The sequence below is a fragment of the Sturnus vulgaris genome, chromosome 14, assembly GCF_052056855.1.
Source record: "Sturnus vulgaris isolate bStuVul1 chromosome 14, bStuVul1.hap1, whole genome shotgun sequence".
In the NCBI taxonomy this organism is placed as follows: Eukaryota; Metazoa; Chordata; class Aves; order Passeriformes; family Sturnidae; genus Sturnus; species Sturnus vulgaris.
In genome coordinates, this window is record NC_142256.1 from 5026332 (window position 1) to 5049337 (window position 23006).

Here is a 23006-nt window from a genome sequence, read left to right on the forward strand (position 1 = left end):
TATTTAAATTTATTTAGTTAAATATCTTCTTAAATTCTCAGTGACTTAAGTAGGACAGAAATATACGTTTATTTGTTAGTGTTACTTTTCTGCATAATGATAAAAGAGAAAAAGAAATCACAATCAAAAATATTTATAATATGATCAAATTTTGGAGAAATCTACAACAATGAACTTAAGTAACAGACAACTGATCAACTTCCCCTAAATAAAACTCTTGAGTATTGTGATTATATAATACAGATAATATATACTTATATATTTTATGAGTAAAAAACTGTTTTAAGTTATTTGCACTCATCATTTTCCACTCCTGTAATTTTTAATTTCACCACAAACAGTACAAGAAGTATAAGAAATATTGTAAGAATACTATAAAAAAATTTGGTATCTCTCACACTGTGTTTAATCATTGCTATTTTTTTGACAGACATCACACTGACAAGCCAAACACTTAAAGAGACTAAATAATTTCTAGACAAGAAAGGATGTCAAGCATTTTACCTACTTTCCCAGGCAATTATTAAGACATGTCTTATTACCTAACTCTCTTTCGTGCAAAAAAATCAGTTTCATAATAAAGGAAAAGGTAATTTAATGGTAATTTTTTTCTTTCATATGCTTGTGGCAGTTGGCTAGAACTACTTCTTTTCTGTATCAGTAGAAATGAAATGATAGCTATTACAAGAGACACAAAACACACCTCAAAAATAATTAGTGGAAAAGCTGTCAAATATCAGACTTCATAAAGGTTCACTGTGAAGTGCTGGAAGAACTTAAGAAAAATATTCAAACAACCCTTTGTTAAAAAAAAGAACCCAAGAAACAATCCCAACACCCAAAATAAACCCAAATTAATATATATCTACCTAGATGTATTCTTCTTTCAAGAATAACTCTAAAGAAAATAATGAGAAATACAAGTAAGAGCTTCTTTCATTTATGATCAAATTAAAGTGACCCCTACTTATTTTTAATTACATTTTTGAAAGTAGTAACCTACTGTTTCAAGAGTACTAGAACAACAGGACAGATGAAATGCAGGCCGAGTATACCATGAATGTTTCCATATCCACTTACCGATAGGATAAACTGGAGCACGAAGATACTGACACATGTGCACAAACACTCAATATGCACATTCCAGCACGTAGTGTATGAAGACGATTCAACAGGACAGGAACCTAATTTTTATACACAGAAACCATAACTTACCTGTTATGCAGCTTATCGTAGTTTTCTTTCAAGAGCTCATTCTCTTTTTCTAGATCACTTATTCTTTCCTGTAACTAAAATGAAGAAGGAAGTTTCATTTGATGTACAGCACAAAAGGAAATTACTATGAATGTGTGAAGACAAATAGTTAATTATTTGTAGGCATTGTCAAGCTATTATTTCTTTTTATACAAAATCAGAATCACAGAACATTCTGAGTTGGAAGGGATCCACAAGGATCAAGTCCAACTTTTAAGTGAATGGCCCATTGGGGGATGAAACCCACAACTTTGGCAGTATTAGCATCCTGCTGCTCTAACCAACAGAGCCAATCTCAGGGTATACGTGCAAAATAATACAAAAATCTAAAAGTCTAAGTGTATTACTGACATTATAAACAACATATCCTTGTTTTCAAAATATTCACTAAAGCAGGACGTAACTTTAAAGCTGTGAGATACCAAGAAGATATCTACATGTACTACAATAGTTTAAAGGTTTGGAGAAAGCATCTATGAGATAATCTTGGCAAACTTGATTCATGCAATATACATTTAAAACAGGTAAACCAGGTGGTAAAACTAAATTAACTACAAAATGTAACAGAAAAACAAATAGGCTTGCAGACTCTTACTCCTCATGCATTGAAGAGAATGAAGAATAAACCACTTGACTTTTAGCCCTAAGTGTGGATGACATTAGTCTGAGAGCCACTAGACAAAGAAACAGAAGTGATTTGAACTGCTAAATCATATATAAGACTACACTGTACTGGAACTAAATCACTTTGAAAGAACACTAAAAAAGAATTATCAATAAATCAAGTATGATTTTCTTTCACTTAACAAACCACTTGTTCAGTATCAGAACTGACATGAAATCCTATGCTTTAACCTCAAATACTGTCCAAACGCTGGTGCAGTGACTATGGGGCGCAGGGATCAGGTGTGGTTGTTATTGTAGCAAATGCAAACAGCAGCCTCTGTTTTTTCTTTTTAATGGAATAAAAGTATATATATCACTAGTATATGTATCACTAGGTCAGTCTTCTAAATGTGCTTTCTTGAAACATCTATTCACATTTCCACAAGTATCCTATCATTAAGTCTTCCCTTATCTATATGTACCTCAAGCAGATTCAAGATCTCTCGAACACAATCTCACCTCTTCTGTCCTTCTGTTTGAAATAGTTACCGACTGCAATTCGTTTTGAAGATGGAAGCACTTTAACCGCTCCTCTTTAAGCTGAACATTCAGTTCATCACCTTTTGCTAATAAAGCATCATGGCTGGTCTTCAAATTCTTTAGGTTCTGTGAAAAGGAAGGAAGGAGTATCAAAATCAGCAGAATGTTCCCAGACTGTATATTTCTACAGGGGGCTCTCAAGGTGCCATGGAGTAAATGTCTGAGCAGGACACAGTCTTGAACTAAGTAACTGAAAGTAACTTTCACTTCCCATGGCCAGCAGAAGATGACCTGTTTGCCCTCGTAACATTAAACCCTCAGTTTACTCATTATGAAAATGACAAAGAGGTAAATCTCTAAAGCAATTAAAAGATTTTGCTGTGGTTGTAGTGGTTAGACATGCTAACCAAAAACCACTGCAGCAGCGAGCAGAAATCAGTGTTGTCCACATCTATGCTAATCATAGAGCTTGCCACAGCTCTTTTAACCCTTATATTTATATATACATATATACACACACACAAATCCTTATATTTACACATATACAAACAATTGTAGATATATAATTCTTTCGCAATCCTCACGCATTCAGCTCGATTTCCCAACTAAAATGGGAACTTAAATATGGGACTTCTGATTTCCTTTATATTTTCATTTACTTTGATGGATTATAGTAAGGCAAATTTAACCAATTATAAAATTAAATGAAGAATACTGATAGAGCCTCTATTTCCAGAACATTAGTTAATATTGTACTGCCTACATTCCACAATCCTGTAATTAACCCTCATTCATTAAAAATTCTAATGTAAATCTCATTCTAATTATGATTTGAGACACAATAGTTGAAAGCCCACTCCTGTTTCATAAAATGAAAGTGGATGAGAAGTTATGCCAATACATTCGTGAACATACGTTCATGTTTAATGCTTTTAGATAGAAAGAAGTTAGCTTCATTTTTTCCATACAATATTCCTACAAAGTAGTTAAATGGAGAAGCTAAATATTAATCCTGTAAGAATTGTTTACATTCACATGCAGTCTGACCAGAGTGGAAATAAACAAAAAACCCATGAAAAATCAGTCATCAACTTGATCTTCAGCCTTTTGTATCTCATTTCTCAGGAAGATAAAAATCACAGAGAATAAACAATATTAGCAGTCCGTCTAGGAAAAAGAAATAGAGCTATTTTTATAGCTCTTTTTATAACTATTTATTTACAGTTACAAATAGAGAGAATTTAGCTCTAAATTCTAGAGTCAAACTAGTCAAAATCTAAATTTTAGATTTTTGATTTCTTAAAGAGAAAGAAGACAAAAATCCATGTTAAATCTTCTCTCAGTTTTGCAGAGAAGATACAGGAAATACACTGAAGGGGAGGGAGGCAAAGCAAAACAAAATGCAGAAACAAACATGGGCAAGAAAAGGAATCAAACAAAAATCTCATGGCCCAAGTGTTATTTAGCACGCTAACAATAAGCACACACAAGTAGGAGTTTATAAGGATACTCAGTGCTTCCACTTCATAAGGTCGAATACTTTATAAAGCTCTATGGCAGTTAGGATTCCTACTTATAGGAGCTCCTCCATTGCCAAGGTATTATCATACCACCTCTGTTTGCACATGCAGTTCTCCAAATGCATACAGGAAAAATCAGAAAAAAGCCGTATAATTAAAACCACCAGGTAATCCACCATGGAATTGCATGTTCTGGAGATATTTTCAAAAAATTGCTCTTTTTATAAGGAAAAGTATTACTTAAAATAGCCCTCTAAAATAATTTCCATGAACACAGGAGCAGAGGTTAAATCCTAATGTCAGAACAGAAGAGCCAAACTGCCCAAACTTCAGCAAAGAGAAATAAAGTGGAGGGGGCTTGGTACCCCTTTTTGGCAAATGAGCACATCTAAGTCAAAGTCCTCTCTCTAAATGATCAGAGATCTCTTTCCATAGCTAGACAACTCAGTTCATTCTTCATAATCTGCTTGGTATGACTTTGCAGATGAAATCACTAAGACCTGCCAGACTCTGCTGAAAAAAAAAGAGAGATTAAGACGAAAAGTCCCTACTCCATCTGGAGCAAATTGAATGTAATGCAGGATGTCGTTCATTTTAATGTATTCAGTATTGAGTTAGAATTAAGAACTGTGTATAATTTTTCTTCTGTTTAGCATGCTTATGTGATAAGACTATGGGAATGTTACTGATCAAATTGCAATTACCTCTTGAAGCTGGAGAAATTTTCCTTCCATTGCTGAAAGAGCATTGGTTTTCTCAGCCAGCTGTTTACGGACCTTGATCATTTCCACATTGTCCTGAATGTTTAGCCTTCAAAATTAAGAAGAAATGCATCATAAACACATACTTTGAAGAAGATGTAGTGTGTAATACACAAATTAATTTGTTCTTATATAACTCATACTCGAGAGGTTCGATAAATAAACATTCTACTGTTTGACGACACAGCAACTTCAACCAATACATATACGTCTTTGTTTATTGTATAAAAGTCTACATGACAGAAAAAAAACCCCAATCCTCTGCCTAAAGAGATTGTTTTCCCTCTCTCCCACCATCCAAAGTATTTGGTGCCAGTAGAATACCATTTTGTGAAGTTTCCATCTATCAAATACTGTAAAGAAAATGTCAGTTAGCAATTTAGACTATAACACCTTAAGTCTGGTATTCAAACAAGCTGCAGGTGTGTCCGAATTACATGAAAATCATTTAATATCAATGCAGATACCTTACAATTCTAAGATTAAATTGAGCCTGTATTGTTTATTAGAAAGGACATTTAGAGTAATTAAAAATTTTGCAAAGTATCTACTTAGGTGTTTTTCCTTACTTCAAACAGTGCAACTAAACCCCATTACTTCCACAAGTATGAGTGCAGAAGATAATTGGGATTTTCATTAATGTAAATGATGATAAAATCAGAATAAATTTTCAATACCTGAAAAGGCAGTTTCTCTTCCAATATTTGTCTATTTCAGACATGCTAGGCAAATTGTCACAATGCCATGCTGCAGCAAGTGAAGGGGCTACAAAGCTTAGACATTTGGAGAACAGCTCAGCATGTAAATAAAGTAATGCTGTTCTCTAATACCAAAGCAATGTTAAAGACTTTCATTTATCTCAACATTTGCTGCAACAGCATTTTTCTACTATTTGTAGACTCCAAATTATTGAGTATTAGTGAACATTGAATTATCTGCTAAGAACCTACACCTAAAATTTGATAAGAATTAGAGTGAAGGAAAAATAGGTGATTAAAATTTTATAACTTGAACTTCAATTGAACCTCCATCAGCTGGAAAAGAATTCTTTAAAATAGCAATTACAACCTTTTTATTTCTTTATGAAAAGACATCAGAACACATTATTCTAACTTTTTCTTTGCTTAGAATTATCCATGCTAGTTGGCCAAACATTTTATGACTTGGTTTCACCAATCGGACAAAAATTAATAAGGCCCATATTTCTTTAGAGAAGGAGTAACTTCCACAGCTACCTACAGACATTATGACATCGGACTTCTAATGCTTCCACGATGGAGATTTTAATTTTTCACAATACCTTTGGCTTGCTGTACCCTGCTCTTTCAGCCGTAGGGTGGATTCTTCAATTTCCTTTTCTTTCTTTCTTAGTTGACTCACAAGAATCTCTCTGGCACGATCTAATTCCTCAATTTGTTTCCTCTGGGACTCAACGACAATCTCCCTGCAAGTACAAGCATCCTACATTCCAAAACCAGTACTTAAAAAAAATAATTAATTAAAAAGTGCACTCAAGTTAGCCAAACATTTAAGTATTCAGCAAAATCTGTATTTCTTATTAACATACATCATAGCAGAGGCTTATAAGTTTTAAAATTGCTATGAAAGCGTGACACAAGCTCTCAGATGTTTCTGTGGACAGAATAATGTTTAGCAGAACCTCACCAAAACACCGTTCATGGTTTCTTTATACGCTGTATTAGAAGTATCCTCCTTCTAATCCATAGGCACCAATGGTTTCTCAAAAGCCAAACACCATTACCAGATATCACAAGATCAGATCTTCAACAGATGGAGCACTGAACGTAATTTTTAAGCTATTATTCTGAGATAGGAAAAATCTAAACCCCCCTCCCCTCTCAAAAAAAAAGAAAAGAAAAGAAAAGAAAAAGATGTGTTTTAAACAGTGGAATTTATCCAGTAAATGCAATATAGAAAGCAATTTATAGGAATATTTCTGTACAGTTGTTTCCTACGATTCCAGTTAATCTTTGTGTTTATGAAATTTCAAGCACAAAAGCAATGACTGCACATTAATCCATATATTTCTAAACTTAGCTTTCCCATTAATTGGAAATCCAGCATTTACAGAGAATGTAATCGATAATCTGATTTAAGTAAATCATTACGGAAATAAACAAACAGCTTTTAGAACATCCAAGTTTTAAACACACAATTCAGAGAAGAAGAATGTTCTAGCGAGACCTCAATATCTTTAAACTAGAGGTTAACTACCTTTTCTATATAACACCTCTCTATTCTCATGCAATCTCTACATCAAGGATGTTGTAAGGGTTTCCTAGGCTTCAATTTCAGTTAAAATGTGGAGTTGGATTACAAATCACACTTCAAAATGCAGAAGTGAATCAGAATAATTTTACATAATTATCTCAATGCTTTTTGCACTTATCCATTATGTCTGTCTGCCTCTAGAAATGAAACTTAAATCCATCAGCGAAACAAATTCACATAGCCACCACTTGCATAGTGGTGCACATTTTAAGACTTATGCTCGTAAAAATTCTGCAGCTAAGGTTCTTTCTTTTGTCAGCCTTGATGCGTAACAAAAAATGCAGGCATTGCATCCTAACAAAGAGAGCCTCACCACTTGAAAACCAGTTTTAACTTGTAGCCAAATTCTTATCTACCTACATTTTGCATTCTAAATCCCTGATTCTCTGTTTTCTTTATCATAAAACATTTCTGCATTGTTACCAGTGTTATTGTTGTCAGAACCAACATTTTATTTTCTGAAGTGAAAACTTCTTAAAATATATACTTTTCTTCCTTCAAGAAAACTGTAAGTTCTAAGAATTATAATGACAAAAAGATAAGTAATATGAAAATCATACAGATTTCTGATTTCAGCCCTTGAATCCTCGAGCAGACTCTGTCCATATTTGGAGAGCACAAGGTCAGATGATCTCACTTCTAAACTCTGAAATCTCATTCCTGAAAACCGAAGGAAAAGATAAATTTTTGACTTATTGAATGAAAAAGCTTCGAACGAACCAACTATCTTTATACAGTACAAACAATTGCAACTTCTATATAGATGTCATAAAAAGTATTTTGTACATCAAAATCACATGGAAAGAAATAATCACAGTATGCACAACGTAAGCCGCTGTAAAATCTGAAGGACGGGCAATGCAGAACAGTAGTAAAGTGAACTGTTAAAAACATGTCCTGAAAGTTTTTTAGAAGACTTTACTTTCAAAGACAGAAAACAGAGATGGTGCCTTCAAAGAAGAGAAATATCAGTACTATTAGAGATGAACAGAGACTTGTAATCACTTTTTCTAAGCATTTTCTTTGCAAAATCCCAAGTCATTCACCCAAACATGCAACTGTTAGGACCATATTTTAGTAGCAGTGCAGGTAATTTCCTTGTGTTATGTAGAAGCATCCTAAGCCCACGGTGAAAAAGGGAAATGAGAAATTAATTATGGAAGAATTGTTACTTTAGGAGCAAATGCAATTTCTCCTCACATTTTTCTCTTAATCTTAGCAAGAACAAATTAACCAACTTTTGAGGTGGGACCAAACACATTTTCATTTCTTGTCTCTTAATACCTTAGAGACAGCTAAGCTATCCTTATTTTTTCTAGGCATTTTGTTTTTTGAAAATTGCTCTGCATATTTTCTGATCTGCACGAAAAATGTTTTGAAATTCAGACTCATGGTTTCAAGATCAATCAAAGAGTTCGGTGTTTTTAATAAATGTGAATTATACCCTTCTTGGTGTGCTCTGGCATGCCAGCAGCCTCACTCTCTTTTTTGAGACCAGTGTTCACACGAGATTGAATGGAGCTGTACAGGCAAGGCCTATGGCCTTGAATCTGGAGCTGCTGTTTAGTTGAAATGAGTTTGTTGCGAAGGCTCTCATTTTGTTTCTCAAGCTCACGAACTCTTTCTCGCAAATGCTCAATCATGTCTTCCAGCTCCAGAGCTTGACCCAGCCGCTGGGGTCCACAGCCAGCCTGGTCACATTTTCTTTTATCATTAACAAGCCGTATTAATTTGGTGGTCATTCTGGGGAAAACAATCAAAAATATGAAAAATAATGTGAAAAGTCAGCATAAAAAGTATTGTGTCGAAAGGAACTTAAGCACTGTGAAGACTTTAGCACAGAACCTTGATAGCAAACTTCCAAATTTTGATAGAACTATTGCTGCCTATGACGAATTCCTTGAAGATAACTGAAACCACTGAGCAGCAACCTCCTTTACAGCACTGACAAATAACATTTTCCTAAGGTTTATCATTTAAGGTTAGTAAAGGAGGAACATGTTTACATTGTGTGTAATTTTACCTAAGTGCACTATGAGTATGCCCATCTGGTATAAGTGAATGATGAGTGTTATTTCCTGTGCACAGAAACAAAGGAACTGCCATTTGAAATAATGAAACAATTCATTCGATCTACAGTCTTGTATTTGACAACAGCCTGACACAAAAGACGGAAATTATGTAATGCTGGTCAACTGGACTGTGGCTCACTGAATACTGAGTCAAAAGAAAATAATGTTCTGGATTTTAAAGCATTAAATAGGCAATATTTTCAACTACCCATTGATGAATTCATTAGCTCCTCACCAGAAACTGGCTTAGATGCAGAAAGACTTTGTTAACAATTAGCACGATGTGAACACGAGTCACAGCATTCAGCCCTCCTGCCATATCGTAATACTACAAACAGTTCTTCACAGTCCAGACTGGTCTGCCGCCACACTAAGTCCTGGCAAAGATTAGTACACAAATCTTTGCATACTAAGTTTAATAATCACCCTAAAGTTGCTTGTGTATTTGTGGGCAAACTGGGTACTGTGGTCGCCATGCTGTTTGGGACTTCTTCCCTGAAGTTATGAATTACACTGAATAAAGGAGCGATGATTATAAAGACATTGTAGTGCTAATTCACCACTAAAAAGCTAGATGTTATTCAACTTCTTGAAAGACAGACTGGGACCAAAAAAGAGGCAGAATCTGTCTGTAGAAATCATTTTGATTCCAGAATGAAATGCCTGATGAACCATTAGGCTTCTACAGTCTGCTCTCCAATTCCCAGAACACTCTGCCAGCACAGCTGGGAATCCAAGGTATCACCTCTGATGTAGCAGACAGCAGTGTACCTCTGTACATGGAGATCTAATAGGGATTACTGCAAAAATCATCTTACATACTCAGAGACAAATAAAAAGCAATACGAAAACCACATCCAGTGAGTGATTTTTGCTACTGCATTAAAAAGTGCTCTGAGAGAAATCAGCATGATTTTTAATTTGTTGATGGTACTTTAAAGGGACAAAAAGGTATTGTGAGTTAAAATAAAAATATTAAACCCCATACCTTTTAATTTTCTCCTCTTGCTTATTTGCATGCTGCTTGAGTAGCATGTGGTCATCACGTAGATGAAGAAATCTGTCTTCCAGCTCCTCTCGACTGATTCGTGATATGACTTCTTGAACTTTTACATTCTGTGTAGATGATGATTCTACCCAAACCAAGGCAATTTTAAATTACCTTCCATACATTCAACAACATATAACTCAAAGTCTAACTCACTTTGAAATGTTGAAAAAAAAGTAATGAAAATTTTCAACTAATATGGTATTTTATACTTGTTTCAGTCTATTGATTAATTTCCTCAGACTTACTGGCAGGTTAATCACTTCCTTGTTCCTTTCTCATAGAGACTAAAAAAAAAAAACCTAGCTCAAATGATTCGGCAAACTGATTACTTACCAGGCAATGCAAAGATAATTTAGCAAGCAACCAGGAATAGCCAAACATACTAACTCAAAAATAGGATGAGCATTACCATTGAGATTCTTTCTAATCTGTTTCAAAGTGAACACACTCTCTTGAAGCTTGCAAGAATTACCTCACAGTTGTGAAAATGAACTCAAATAAAAGACTAAGCCCAGCAGTTCCATTCCAATAGCAGCTGAGTAACATGTAAGAATTGCATAGTACTTCCGGTTCCCATTTTGTTACACGGATGTGACTTTGTCCTCTCTTCAGCAAAAAAGCGTTCTCTTTCCTTGTGGAAGGATGAACGTTCTAGCTCGATAAGCTTTCCAGTTTTTAACATCTCACAGCGACTTCTCTCTGTAATAATCTACTTGAACATAGAATGAGTCACAGTATCTTTCAAAATTTAACCGTGATTTTGAACTTCACTTTGTGAAACATTTTTAGAAAGAAGCTAAGGAAGCCACTGATTGAAGTCTGTAATTGCAATAAACAGCATCTGGTACAAACCTTGTAACCCTTCAGTTCCAGCTGGAGTTAGGACTGTATCTCTCATAGCCAGGTTCCCCACAGTTTCATCAGCTGAAACAGGCATGGCTTACCTAGGAATACCAAAATTCAAATGCTTCTCCATCTGCAATTTAAATTGTGAGACTAGAATGAACTACAAAACATCATAAAAAATGATGGCAAAAGTAATGACAGATTCACTGAAATTGCAGACTCGCGTGCTACTGTAAATGCTCCCATCTCAACTGAATTTCTCAGAGGACAATCAAAACCTGCAAGTTTAACAGCATGCCATTTTTAATCCACGCACAAAATATGGCTTATTTGGTTATGCAGTAGCTCCAATTGTATTTAATACATGCAGAATGTATTAGCTTTTAAAGTTCTAGTTCTGTTGTCTTCAGCAATCTTTGGGCTAAGGCCATATTTCCAGGTGGATGTGGGAGGAGGATCTGAGGGGGTTTCTTCTGTGTGGTTTTTTTTTGTTTGTTTGTTTGTTTTGCTTGTTTCTTCTGTTTCTGGTGGGGGTTTTTTTTGTTGTTTTTTGTTTGTTTGTTTGTTTTTTGTTTTGTTTTGTTTTTGTTGGTTTTTTTTTTTCATGCTGTTGTTCATTTTAAGTCAAGTCAAATCTTAAGGCATCAACTGATAGGTGAGTAATGCCATCTTCCACATTCTGAATGAGACTCTGAAACAAGGTGCTGGGGGTTATGGAGTCATTTCAGTGTTACCTGCCAATCTCTTAGTCTTCTTTCAATCATTGTCCCAAGAGAAATTAGTTTTTAAAATAGAGACACTCCTATGAACGATACTCATAAATCCAAATACATTTCTTTTCTGAGACAACAAAAAGTTCAGGTACATGACAAAGTGAGATGAAGAAAGTATTAATTAAAATTAATCAGTGTAATATATACTGCTGTGAAGATACTGCTGTTCCTTTCTTGTCTTCCAGTGCAGAAAATTAAATGTTCGCCAGAAAACTAAGGAACGCAGAAACAATGTGAAAAGGAGGCACACGAAGTCCTTAGGACGGCCTTTCCCCCCCTACATTGTTACATCCTTCAGGTGACATAAATTGATTCACTTCCTGAGTGCATCCAAAAATATCTAGGAGTCCACTGGCATATTAACAGTGATGTTAAAAATACTTGCATCAGAAGACAGAAGTGACACAGTACAACCCACAGACATTCCCTAGAAGTATCTCTTCATTTTATCATCAAAACTACTGCCTAAGTGATGCCTTTCTTCTACCAGCAAAGCCCTCTATCATAAACTGGTTTCCATATGGCTTTGTCCTAAAGGAACAAAAAGGATTAATGGGAGTTCAGGTTCCAACAAGTCAGTCTTGCTTTCAATCTTTTGCTTTTTCATCACTAAAATTCGGAATGAAATAACAATTGATACCTGGACAGATTCAGACGCTCTGCTGAACCTCAAAAATTTAAATCAGATTTTATGTCCAAGAAAAGTTACCATACAGTCACTTCAGAACTTTTGCTAATCAAAAATAAGACACAGTAACTTCATATACAAAGAGAGGAAAATGTTCCCTATCTCTAGAATTTGCCTGTAAGAACTTCCAGTTAGGTATAAGCAAGAATTTTATAGTTACTGAAATTCAAGAAACTTTTAACTTTCTTATATACTTCACTACTTAATGTTTCTATCACCATCTGACAAATTACAAAACACCGCATATGACTTTGCTATGTTATGCGAGACCAGCTTGTAATTAGATAAATACTTTAAAACTAGAGAATCAAACCCTATGCTTTAGGTCCAGATTTTTACGTAACTAACACAAACGAACTGTTGCCCCAGCGTCTTTCCAAAGTAGCAAAACTAAAGACGGATGACGTAAATTTTCAGAAGTACTCAGCCAATGGGGGTAGGAAGCACTTCTAGGGAAGGAGTTTCTAGGGAAATCTTTAAAATTACGACATGTAATTGTTTCAATGTGGGTTTATAATTTCACGACTCTTGTACGTGGCCAAAATGATGCTTTCCTTGCTATTTTCCCATACTCGGGCAGGGAAACACACCTCTCGCTCGCACCCAGCTCCCGCTTTTTACGTACAAAACATACAGTGCAAGCGAAAAGGCCTGTCGGGCTGCTCTGAGTGAGGCACCGCCTTTCCCACGGGCACCGAGCAGCCCGCGAGCCGCCTCACGGGGCTGACATCATCTCTTCAGGAGCTCCACCGCAGGCCGGTTCCCCGGCGGGGGACAGCTCGCTGCAGGGAGCGGTGCCACATCCCCCCGAGCAGCTCCAGGCTCACGGATTCCCCACGCGGTTCCCGGAGGAGGAGCAGTCCCTCGCACTCACCGCCCCGCCGGCCCGGCGCGATCGGTCCCCTGCGGTCTGCCGCGGGACAAAGGGCTCCGTCCGCTTCCGGGGCCGCGTTGCCTGCTGGGAGTTGTAGTTCGGGGCGAAGTCGGGCGCCGCTACCCCGCTCTCGGGACACGCCCTCGGCTTCCGCCGGCGCAGCGGGCGGGGAGCAAAGCGCGGGAGCGGCGGCGAGAGCTGAAGGTACCGCTTCAAAATGTTTAATATGTAAGCGTTTTCTCGATTGCTGGTCTTGATGGCTGTTGTACCTCTGCTGCGTTTGTTTACAAAATACCAGTCCGGAAAAGCAGAAAGTCATTTTAGTGCTATTAATGAAAAGAAGGCTAATTCTATAAAAAGATTAGAGAAAGCTTTCCAAGATTGCAATCAGATACACCTGTACAGGGTGTACTGGGTTTGGTATTGCTATTAATTTACTCTTCAACATTTAAAGTGTTTCACTATAGGGGGCAGGTGTTGGGAGGGAAAGGTTAAAAACCTTTTATTAGTTTGGTGATGACGAAGTTCTTTCTAGAATTGCTTTCCCTCAAAGACCAGCCTTATCTCTGAGAGATCCTAAAATTATTCAATGTGGAAATTTTAGGTATTTGTGCTTGCTGTAGGTTGTTTTCTCTCAGCTGAGAGAAATATAATTTGCTCAAAGGAGGTAACAGGATATGTGTACAATGTAAGGAAAAGATTAGCATAGCCAAGTAACTGTGTGCTTTCGAAGAAAATAGATCTTACAGTTTGTTTCATTTCTGACGTGTATACTTTGATTTACACTTATCTCAAAATTCCCAATACAGAACAATTAGTTTCAGTTTTGGTACAGATTCCAAAGTAATTCCAGTGTAATTTATGAGACAGTTTCTGCTCTAACAGGTTTTTGAATGCTGCTCAACAGCAATAGACCTCATTCTGGATGACAAGAGAGCCATGAACTGCCCTTTAGTTGAAGATTGCATAGCTGGAGGTGGTGTCTAAGTGGTTTCTTGCCTTTGTTAAGCTATGAAATATATGGTTTAAGTCTACATTAGATAGAAAGGACTAGATTTGGTGGCGACAAGCAGCACCTCTAGTTGTAAACGTGCACATGGAGGGCAGCAGACTGTGGTTCGGAGCTGGCTCCCTAAGGAGACTCAGCAGCTGAGTTCCTTCTGACACTGGTGTGGGGGAATTGCTAACATCTCTGTTCCATGTCCCCAGCTCTGCTCCTGTGTCCAGTGAAAAGGAAGTGTACATATGTGAGAAATGGCTGCTTTTCTCCAGGCAAGCACGTGGATTTTAGAACAGGAAGAAAAAAATGTCCTGACCCACCTGGAATGATTTAGATCCTCAGGAGGCACCCAGGAGCCTCCTTCCGTGTCCCGGGTGGGGCCGTGGCTATAGAAAGACTAAATGATGGAGCAGGTGGGCTCAGTCCACAGGGAAATGAACCTTTGGGGAAGTTTTTACAGCTCTACTTAATGCTTGATGAATGATGATGATTTTCTGGAAGTAGGCTGTCCATTCTGATCCATTTTCTTTCCTCTCCCTGCAGACTCTACCTGCTGAAAGGTTGAGGTGAGACCAGGATCTGTAAAATCTCTGACTCTCCGTGTCTCCCCAAGACCGAAGCAGTGTTTGCTGTCAATGGTTACGCAGTGGAAGATGCTAAAGACTGAAAACTTTGTGTTTTTTCCCCTGAAACTCTCTCTGTATCTGTGCCCTGTATATCTCTTAAAAGAGTTTCTGGTTTTAGAAAGGTTTTTACATCCTGCAATATATAATTCAATTAAATAGAATCATACTGTATCAACGTGGTGATAATGACTTTATTTGAGTTAGTTAATTAAAGCAAATCATTGATGAGGGGTTTGATAAGAGCATCCCTTGGTTGGAGCTTGCAACTCTTCCTCAATTTGTCTTCGTTCCTTTAATTTCTTTCAATTATTTCTTAAGCAATTACTGCATTTAGGATATACAGTAAGGACAACAGCATTTCTGCCCTGCTGGACTGGAAAATCCAAGCCCAATTCCTTGGAGAGTGAGGGGATGGGGAGCTGAGCTTTAGGCTGGGTTTTGACAGTGGGAATTTGGCAAGGAGGAAAGAAGAGAGATCCTCCAAGAAGTGGTTAAGGACAGTTCTGCTGGCTTTGGGTGCTCCTAGCCCAGAAAATCAGAAAAAGGGTGTAAGGAGTTTGTAAGGAGAGTTCAAGGAGTGTGCAACGAGTGTGTAAGGAGGGTACAATGAGTGTGCAAGGAATGAGTAAGAAGTGTGCAAGCACTGTTCAACGAGCATGCAAAAACTGTTCAAGGAGTGTGCAAGAAGTGTGTAAGATGTGTGCAACAAGTGTGGAAGGAGTGTATAAGGAGTGCGAGGAGTGTACAAAAAGCAAGAAGTGTGTAAGGAGTGCGCAAGGAGTGTGCAAGGAGAGTGGAATTTTTAGCTGGATTTTTCTAACATTTCTAATTTTGCTGAACTTATTTCCCCAGTGAGAAGAGCACGAACTCACAGCCATGCAGGCCTGACAGTCACTGCGGGAAATCTGACACAGTATTAATAAGTAACCTTTCCTGAGAGCAGTCACCACCCCAGTCCTCCAGCCTTGTCAAATGTTTGCAATGAATGGACCCAAGTTCTAATCCTTAATCTAAATTTATGTCAGCTTTTGTTAGAAAGATACCGGACAGTAAATCATACAAGAGAATTTTAAAATTGCACAAAGAATAACAGGCCCAGACCAAACCCAACCGCCCCCATCAGTGCTCCACCCCAATTTTGGGAGAAACAGTGATACAGTTTATAAATACTCTCCTTCCACACTATTCAGTCCTTCACCGCACATCCCCAGAGAGGAGTCCCTCAGACCTTGCTCCCCTGAACACCAGGAGAGCTGGAGTTTCACCCAGATCCCACATTCCCATGGCAGTTAATCCCAGCAGGGAGGCAAAGAGGAACCCTGCATCCTCTGACATAGCCCACAGCACGGGCAGCACCAGGAGCCCTCCAGGCTCAGACCTCTGGTGCTGAAGCCTCTGGGCTTTGGCTGCTCAAACACCACAGCTCTTGGCAAAGACAGCGGCAGTGTCGTGATTTTCTATGTCCTGAAAGAGAGGAGGAAAAGAAAATTAAGTCGACTGCAGAAGGATTCCAGCTCTCACACTTCTGCTCTGATTCCTCACTATGGGGTTTTAGCCATGACAGGGGACACCAATTCAGAGTGCCCTTTGCCAGCGTTTTTATTCCTAACTATTTCAGACATTAAAAGGATGCTCATTTCTCTTATTGTATTCTTTGCTTAATTTTATTAGAGGCATTTTCATCCCAGACCCCACTTGTCAGTTCTTCAATCCTTTAGCACTGGGCTTGGCACAAAGGGATACCCGTGGTGCTGCATCACAAGAAATCCCAAAGAGAAACCCCTTCCAAACCTGACGGAGAAAGCTTTCAAGGCACTCCAGAACACAGACAGCTTTTCCTGCCTTGTCAGGCCACACCAATTCTGTCCCATCCACCTGAACTGTGCAGGTGAGGAAAAGGCTTTCCTTGCTCCTCGGGAATCACTGTCTGAGACCACAGATGTCCATCCTGGGCAGCACCTGGAAACAACGTGGGAAAGGCAAAATGAGAGTGTTTTCTATCAGAAAATTACTACTAATAATAAAAACAATAATCAGAACTTCTGGACAAATTTAGTAACATCACTTTGATATGAGAAATACAGGCCATGCCCATCCTTCTAGCCCAGGTGAAAACAGGAAGGAGAACTAGAGGAAAAGCAGAGTCCCTTATTTGATCTCTGGACACAAACGGAGGCCTTTTCCCTGTGAAACCAAACTCACCCTTCCAGGGTTCCTGAGATCAGCTACGAGGAGGGTTTTGGCACTCCAAGAGCAGCTGGGTCACAGCTGGATGCGGCTTGGGTCTGGGAGACACCGTGCTCCTTCTGGAATTATAGCACGCAAATGCCTGCTCCTGGCCCCAGGCCCGGAGATAAAATCTGTGGGGTTTTCCCCTGTGCAACATTGTTCACCCCTCCCAGGTTCCTGAGATCTGCACAGAGGAGGAAAATCCCCCCGGTCTCCCCGAGAAAATATGCCCGGAATCCCCGGGAAAATCCCCCCGGAATCCCCGAGAAAATCCCCCAGGAATACTCGAGACTATCCGTCCGGAATCTCCTGGAAAATCCCCCCGGAGGCCCCGATAAAATCCCCCTTGAATCCCCTGGAAAATCCCCCCGGAATTGCCCGGGAAAATCCTCCCGGAATCCCCGCGAAAATCCACCCGGAATCCCCGATAAAATCCTCCCGGAATCCCCTGGAAAATCCCCCCGTAATCCCCGGGAAAATTCCCCCGGACTACCCGACAAAATATGCCCGGAATCCCCTGGAAAATCCCCCTGGAATCCCCGGGAAAATCCCCCCGGAATCCCCAGGAAAATCCCCCCGGAATCCCCGACAAAATATGCCCAGATTCCCCGAGAAAATCCCCCGTGAATCGCAGGGATAATCACCCCGGACTCCCTGAGAAAATCCCCCCGGGATCCCCGAGAAAATCCCCCCGGAATCCAATGGAAAATCCCCCCGGAATTCTCGAGAAAAATCCCCCGCAATCCCCGGAAAATCCAACCGGAATCCCCGGGAAAATCCCCCCGGAATCCCCGAGATAATCCCCGTGGAATCCCGGATAAAATCCCCCCGTAATCCCCGGGAAAGATCCCCCGGACTCCTCGAGAAAATATGCCCGGAATCCCCTGGAAAATCCCTGCGGAATCCCAGAGAAAATCCACCCGGAATCCCCGGGAATATCCACCGGGAATCCCCGAGAAAATATGCCCGAAATCACAGAGAGAATATGCACGGAATCCCCGGGAAAATCCCCCCGGAATCCCCTAGAAAATCCCCACGGAATTCCCGGAAAAATCCCCCCGGAATCCTCGGAAAATCCCACCGGAATCTCCGGGAATATCCCCCCGGAATCCCCTAGAAAATCCCTCGGAATTCCCCTGGAAAATCCCCCCGTAATCCCCGAGAAAATCCCCCCGCAATCCCCGAGAAAATCCCACCGGGATCCCCTGGAAAATCCACACGGCATCCCCTGGAAAATCCCCCCTAATCCCAAGGAAAATCCACCCGGCATCCCCTGGAAAATTCCCCCGGAATCCCCGGAAAATCCCCCCGGAATTCCCCGGGATAATACCCCCGGAATCGTCGGGAAAATCCCCCGGAATCCCCGAGAAAATCCCCCTGGAACTCCCCGGGAGCTCCCAAATTTACACCGACCCCCCCACCCCCAAATCCCCTGGGATCCCAGAGGAGCTTCTCCCAGAAATGATCCCAAAGTTCCCCTTCAACCTCCCCCAACAATCCACCCAGACCCCCCCGGAATCGCCCCGACCCCCCCCAAAATCCTCCCGGACCTCTCCAATCAACGGAATTTGGGAGAGGAAGAGCCTCGGAATTTTGGGGAGGGGACCCTGGGATGCACGGGATTTTGGAGAGAAATCTCTGGGAATTTTGCAGGGAGCGATCCCGAAAAAAAATGGAGGGTTCTGGGGAACACCCGAAAAAAATGCCAAATCCACGGGAAATGAATGGATTTTTTTGAGAGGGGGATCCCGAAAAAATCCACAAGTCCGTGAAAAGAAAAGGATTTTATTTAGTGGGTGGGGGGGTCCCAAAATCCCCAATTCCGTGGGAAAGAAGGGATTTTATTTCGGGAGGGGTCCAGAGGAATAAAAAAACAAAACCAACCCAAATTCATAGAAAATGAAAGAAGATTTAAAAAAAATTATTTAATATTAATTAATTTAATTTTTCAGCCTAGCAGCGCCAAGCAATCGAGCCCAGAACGATAGATCGGCAGGCATTAGCAATCGATCGCCGATATAATCGATCGGCAGTCGCGATCAATCGATCGCCGAGCTAATCGATGGCCAGGCATTAGCAATCGATCGCCGATATAATCGATCGGCAGGCGCGATCAATCGATCGCCGATATAATCGATCGGCAGTCGCGATCAATCGATCACCGATATAATCGATCGGCACTCATAAGCCCTCAGTCACCGATCTGATTTTTTTCCTCCATTTTTCTTGCATTTTTCCCCATTCCTCACTGATTTTTTTTCCCCCATTTTTCACTGTTTTTCCCCCAATTTTCATGGATTTTTTCCCGATTTCCCCCCCCATTTCTCACTGATTTTTCCCCTATTTTTGATGGATTTTCCCCCCATTTCTCACTGATATCTCCCCCCATTTCTCACTGATTTCTCCGCCCATTTCTCCAGGATTTTTTCCCCATTTCTCCATGATTTTTTCCCCATTTTTCCCCATTACTCACTGATATTTCCCCCCATTTTTCAGAGACTTTTTCCCCCATTTCTCACTGATTTTTTCCCCATTTCCCCGAGAAAAACCCCCCGGAATCCCCTAGAAAATCCGCCCGCAATCCACGAGAAAATCCCCCCGGAATACTCGGGAAAATCCCCCCGGAATCCCCGTGAAAATCCGCCCGGAATTCCCCTGGGAAATCCTCCCGGAATCCACGAGAAAATCCCCCCGGAATCCCCGGAAAATGCCCCCGGACTACCCGAGAAAATCCCACCGGAATTTCTCGAGAAAATCCCCCCGTTATCCACGACAAAATCCCCCCGGAAACCCCGAGAAAATCCCCCGGAATTCCCCAGGATAATTCCCCTGGAATCTCCGGGATAATCCGTCCGCTATCCCCGAGAATATCACCCCGGAATACTCGGGAAAATCCCCCCGGAATCCCCTGGAAAATCCCCCCGGAATTCCCCTGGAAAATCCCCCCGGAATCCCCGAGAACATCCCCCCGGAATGCCAGGAGAATCCCCCAGGAATCCCCTGGTAAATCCCCCCGGAATTCCGCCGGAAAATCCCCCCGGATTCCCCGAGAAATTCCCCCCGAAATCTCCGAGAAAATCCCCCCGGAATACTCGGGAAAATCCCCCCGGAATCCCCGTGAAAATCCGCCCGGAATTCCCCTGGGAAATCCTCCCGGAATCCACGAGAAAATCCCCACGGAATACTCCAGGAAAATCATCCCGGAATCCCTTGGAAAATCCCCCCGGAATCTCCGAGAAAATCCCCCGGAATTCCCCAGGATAATCCCCCCGGAATCTCCGGGATAATCCGTCCGGAATCCCCGAGAATATCACCCCGGAATACTCGGGAAAATCCCCCCGGAATCCCCGAGAAATTCCACCCGGTATCTCCGGGAAAATCCGCCCGGAATCCCCGGGAAAATGCTTCCGAAATCCCCGAGAAAATCCCCCCGAATCCACGTGAAAATCCCCCAGGAATACTCGGGAAAATCCCCACGGAATCCCCGAGAAAATCCCCCGGAATCCCCGGGAAAATTGCCCCGGAATCCCCGCGAAAATCCCTCGGAATTCCCCGGGAAAATCCTTCCGGAATCCCCTGGAAAATCCCCCTGAATTCCCCGAGAAAATCCCCCGGAATCCCCGGGAAAATTGCCCCGGAATACTCGGGAAAATCCCCCTGGAATCCAAGTGAAAATCCCCCCGGAATACTCGGGAAAATATGCCCGGAATCCCCGAGAAAATCCCCCCGGAATTCCCCGGGAAAATCCCCCGGAATCCCCTGGAAAAATCCCCTGAATTCCCCGAGAAAATCCCACCGGAATCCCACGGGAAAATCCTCCCGGAATCCAAGAGAAAATCCCCCCGGAATCCCCGAGAAAATCCCCCCGGAATCCCAGGGAAAATGCCCCCGGAATCCCCTGGAAAATCTCCGCGGAATCCCCGATAAAATCCCCCTGGAATCCCCAGGATAATCCCCCCCGAATCCGCGAGAAAATATGCCCGGAATCACCTGGAAAATCCCCCCGGAATCCCCTGGAAAATCCCCCCGGCATCCCCGAAAAAATCCCCCCGGAATTCCCGAGAAAATCCCTCGGAATTCCCCGGGAAAAATCAACCCGGAATCCCCGAGAAAATCCCCCGGAATCCCCGGGAAAATCCCCCAGGACAATCCCCGGGATAATCACCCCGGAATCCCCTGGAAAATCCCCTAGGAATCCCCGAGAAAATCCCCCCGCAATTCCCCGGGAAAATCACCCAGGAATCCGATGGAAAATCCCCCCGGAATCCCCGAGAAAATCCCCCCGGAAACCCAGAGAAAATCTCCCCAGAATCCCCATGAAAATCCCCCTGGGATCCCCGAGAAAATCCCCCCAGAATACTCTGGAAAATCCCCCCGGAATTCCCCGAGAAAATCCCCCCGGAATACTCGGGAAAATCCCCCCGGAATCCCGGGGAAAATCCCCCCGGAATCCCCGAGAAAATCCCCCGGAATTCCTCGGGAAAATCCCCCCGGAATCCCCGAGAAAATCCCCCCGGAATCCCAGGAGAATCCCCACGGAATCCCCTGGAAAATCCCCCCGGAATTCCTCCGGAAAATCCCCCCGGATTCCCCGAGAAAATCCCCCCGGAATCCTCGAGAAAATCCCCCCGGAATCCCGGGAAAATCCCCCCGGAATACTGTGCAAAATCCCCTCGGAATCCCCGACAAAATCCTCCCGGAATACTCGGGAAAATCCCCTCGGAATCCCCGGGATAATCCCCACGGAATCCCAGAGAAAATCGCCCCCCGAATACTCGGGAAAATCCCCCCGGAATCCCCGAGAAAATCCCCCGGAATTCTCCAGGATAATCCCCCCGGAATCCCAGGAGAATCCCCTCGGAATCCCCGAGAATATCCCCCCGCAATACTCGGGAAAATCCTCTCGAAATCCCCGAGAAAATCCCCCGGAATCCAAGGGAAAATCAACCCGGAGTCCGATGGAAAATCCCCCCGGAATCCCCTAGAAAATCCCTCGGAATTCCCCTGGAAAATCCCCCCGTAATCCCCGAGAAATTTCCCCCGGGATCCCCGGGAAAATCCCGCCGGAATCCCCGGGATAATCCCCCCGGAATCCACGAGAAAATCCCCCAGGAATCCCAGAGAAAATCCACCCGTAATTCTCGGGAAAATATGCCCGGAATCCCCTGGAAAATCCCCCCGGAATCGTCGGGAAAATCCACCTGGAATACTCGGGATAATCCGTCCGGAATCCCCGAGAAAATCCCCCTGGAACTCCCCGGGAGCTCCCAAATTTACACCGACCCCCCCACCCCCAAATCCCCTGGGATCCCAGAGGAGCTTCTCCCAGAAATGATCCCAAAGTTCCCCTTCAACCTCCCCCAACAATCCACCCAGACCCCCCCGGAATCGCCCCGACCCCCCCCAAAATCCTCCCGGACCTCTCCAATCAACGGAATTTGGGAGAGGAAGAGCCTCGGAATTTTGGGGAGGGGACCCTGGGATGCACGGGATTTTGGAGAGAAATCTCTGGGAATTTTGCAGGGAGCGATCCCGAAAAAAAATGGAGGGTTCTGGGGAACACCCGAAAAAAATGCCAAATCCACGGGAAATGAATGGATTTTTTTGAGAGGGGGATCCCGAAAAAATCCACAAGTCCGTGAAAAGAAAAGGATTTTATTTAGTGGGTGGGGGGGTCCCAAAATCCCCAATTCCGTGGGAAAGAAGGGATTTTATTTCGGGAGGGGTCCAGAGGAATAAAAAAACAAAACCAACCCAAATTCATAGAAAATGAAAGAAGATTTAAAAAAAATTATTTAATATTAATTAATTTAATTTTTCAGCCTAGCAGCGCCAAGCAATCGAGCCCAGAACGATAGATCGGCAGGCATTAGC

The 23006-nt window shown here is 41.9% G+C and overlaps 1 protein-coding gene and 1 long non-coding RNA gene across 9 annotated transcripts in view; one reads left to right on the forward strand and one right to left on the reverse strand.

Annotated features, from left to right (window-relative positions):
• RPGRIP1L (RPGRIP1 like) overlaps positions 1–13359 on the reverse strand; it is a 43641-nt gene extending 30282 nt beyond the window's left edge. For 6 of the 8 annotated variants that reach the window (XR_015806870.1, XR_015806869.1, XM_088173385.1 and 3 more), the window contains exons 1-9: positions 13278–13359; positions 10949–11040; positions 10034–10178; positions 8418–8716; positions 7534–7633; positions 5982–6125; positions 4625–4730; positions 2380–2526; positions 1216–1289 (exon numbers count right to left, since the gene is read on the reverse strand). Coding sequence is in view for 6 of the 8 variants with exons in the window: in XM_088173385.1 (XP_088029511.1) it covers positions 1216–1289; positions 2380–2526; positions 4625–4730; positions 5982–6125; positions 7534–7633; positions 8418–8716; positions 10034–10178; positions 10949–11033 (1100 nt within the window). In the remaining 2 variants the exon portion in view is untranslated. Of the gene's footprint in view, positions 1–1215; positions 1290–2379; positions 2527–4624; positions 4731–5981; positions 6126–6346; positions 6551–7533; positions 7634–8417; positions 8717–10033; positions 10179–10568; positions 11041–13277 lie in introns of those variants that run through there. The other 2 variants (XM_088173386.1, XM_088173387.1) reach the window with 2 other exon arrangements.
• Positions 13360–13513: 154 nt separating this feature from the next.
• On the forward strand, positions 13514–15074 carry LOC148222103 (uncharacterized). Its single transcript, XR_015806871.1, has 2 exons — positions 13514–14690; positions 14821–15074. It is a non-coding gene; the product is annotated as an uncharacterized LOC148222103 (long non-coding RNA).
• The last annotated feature ends 7932 nt before the right edge of the window (positions 15075–23006 follow it).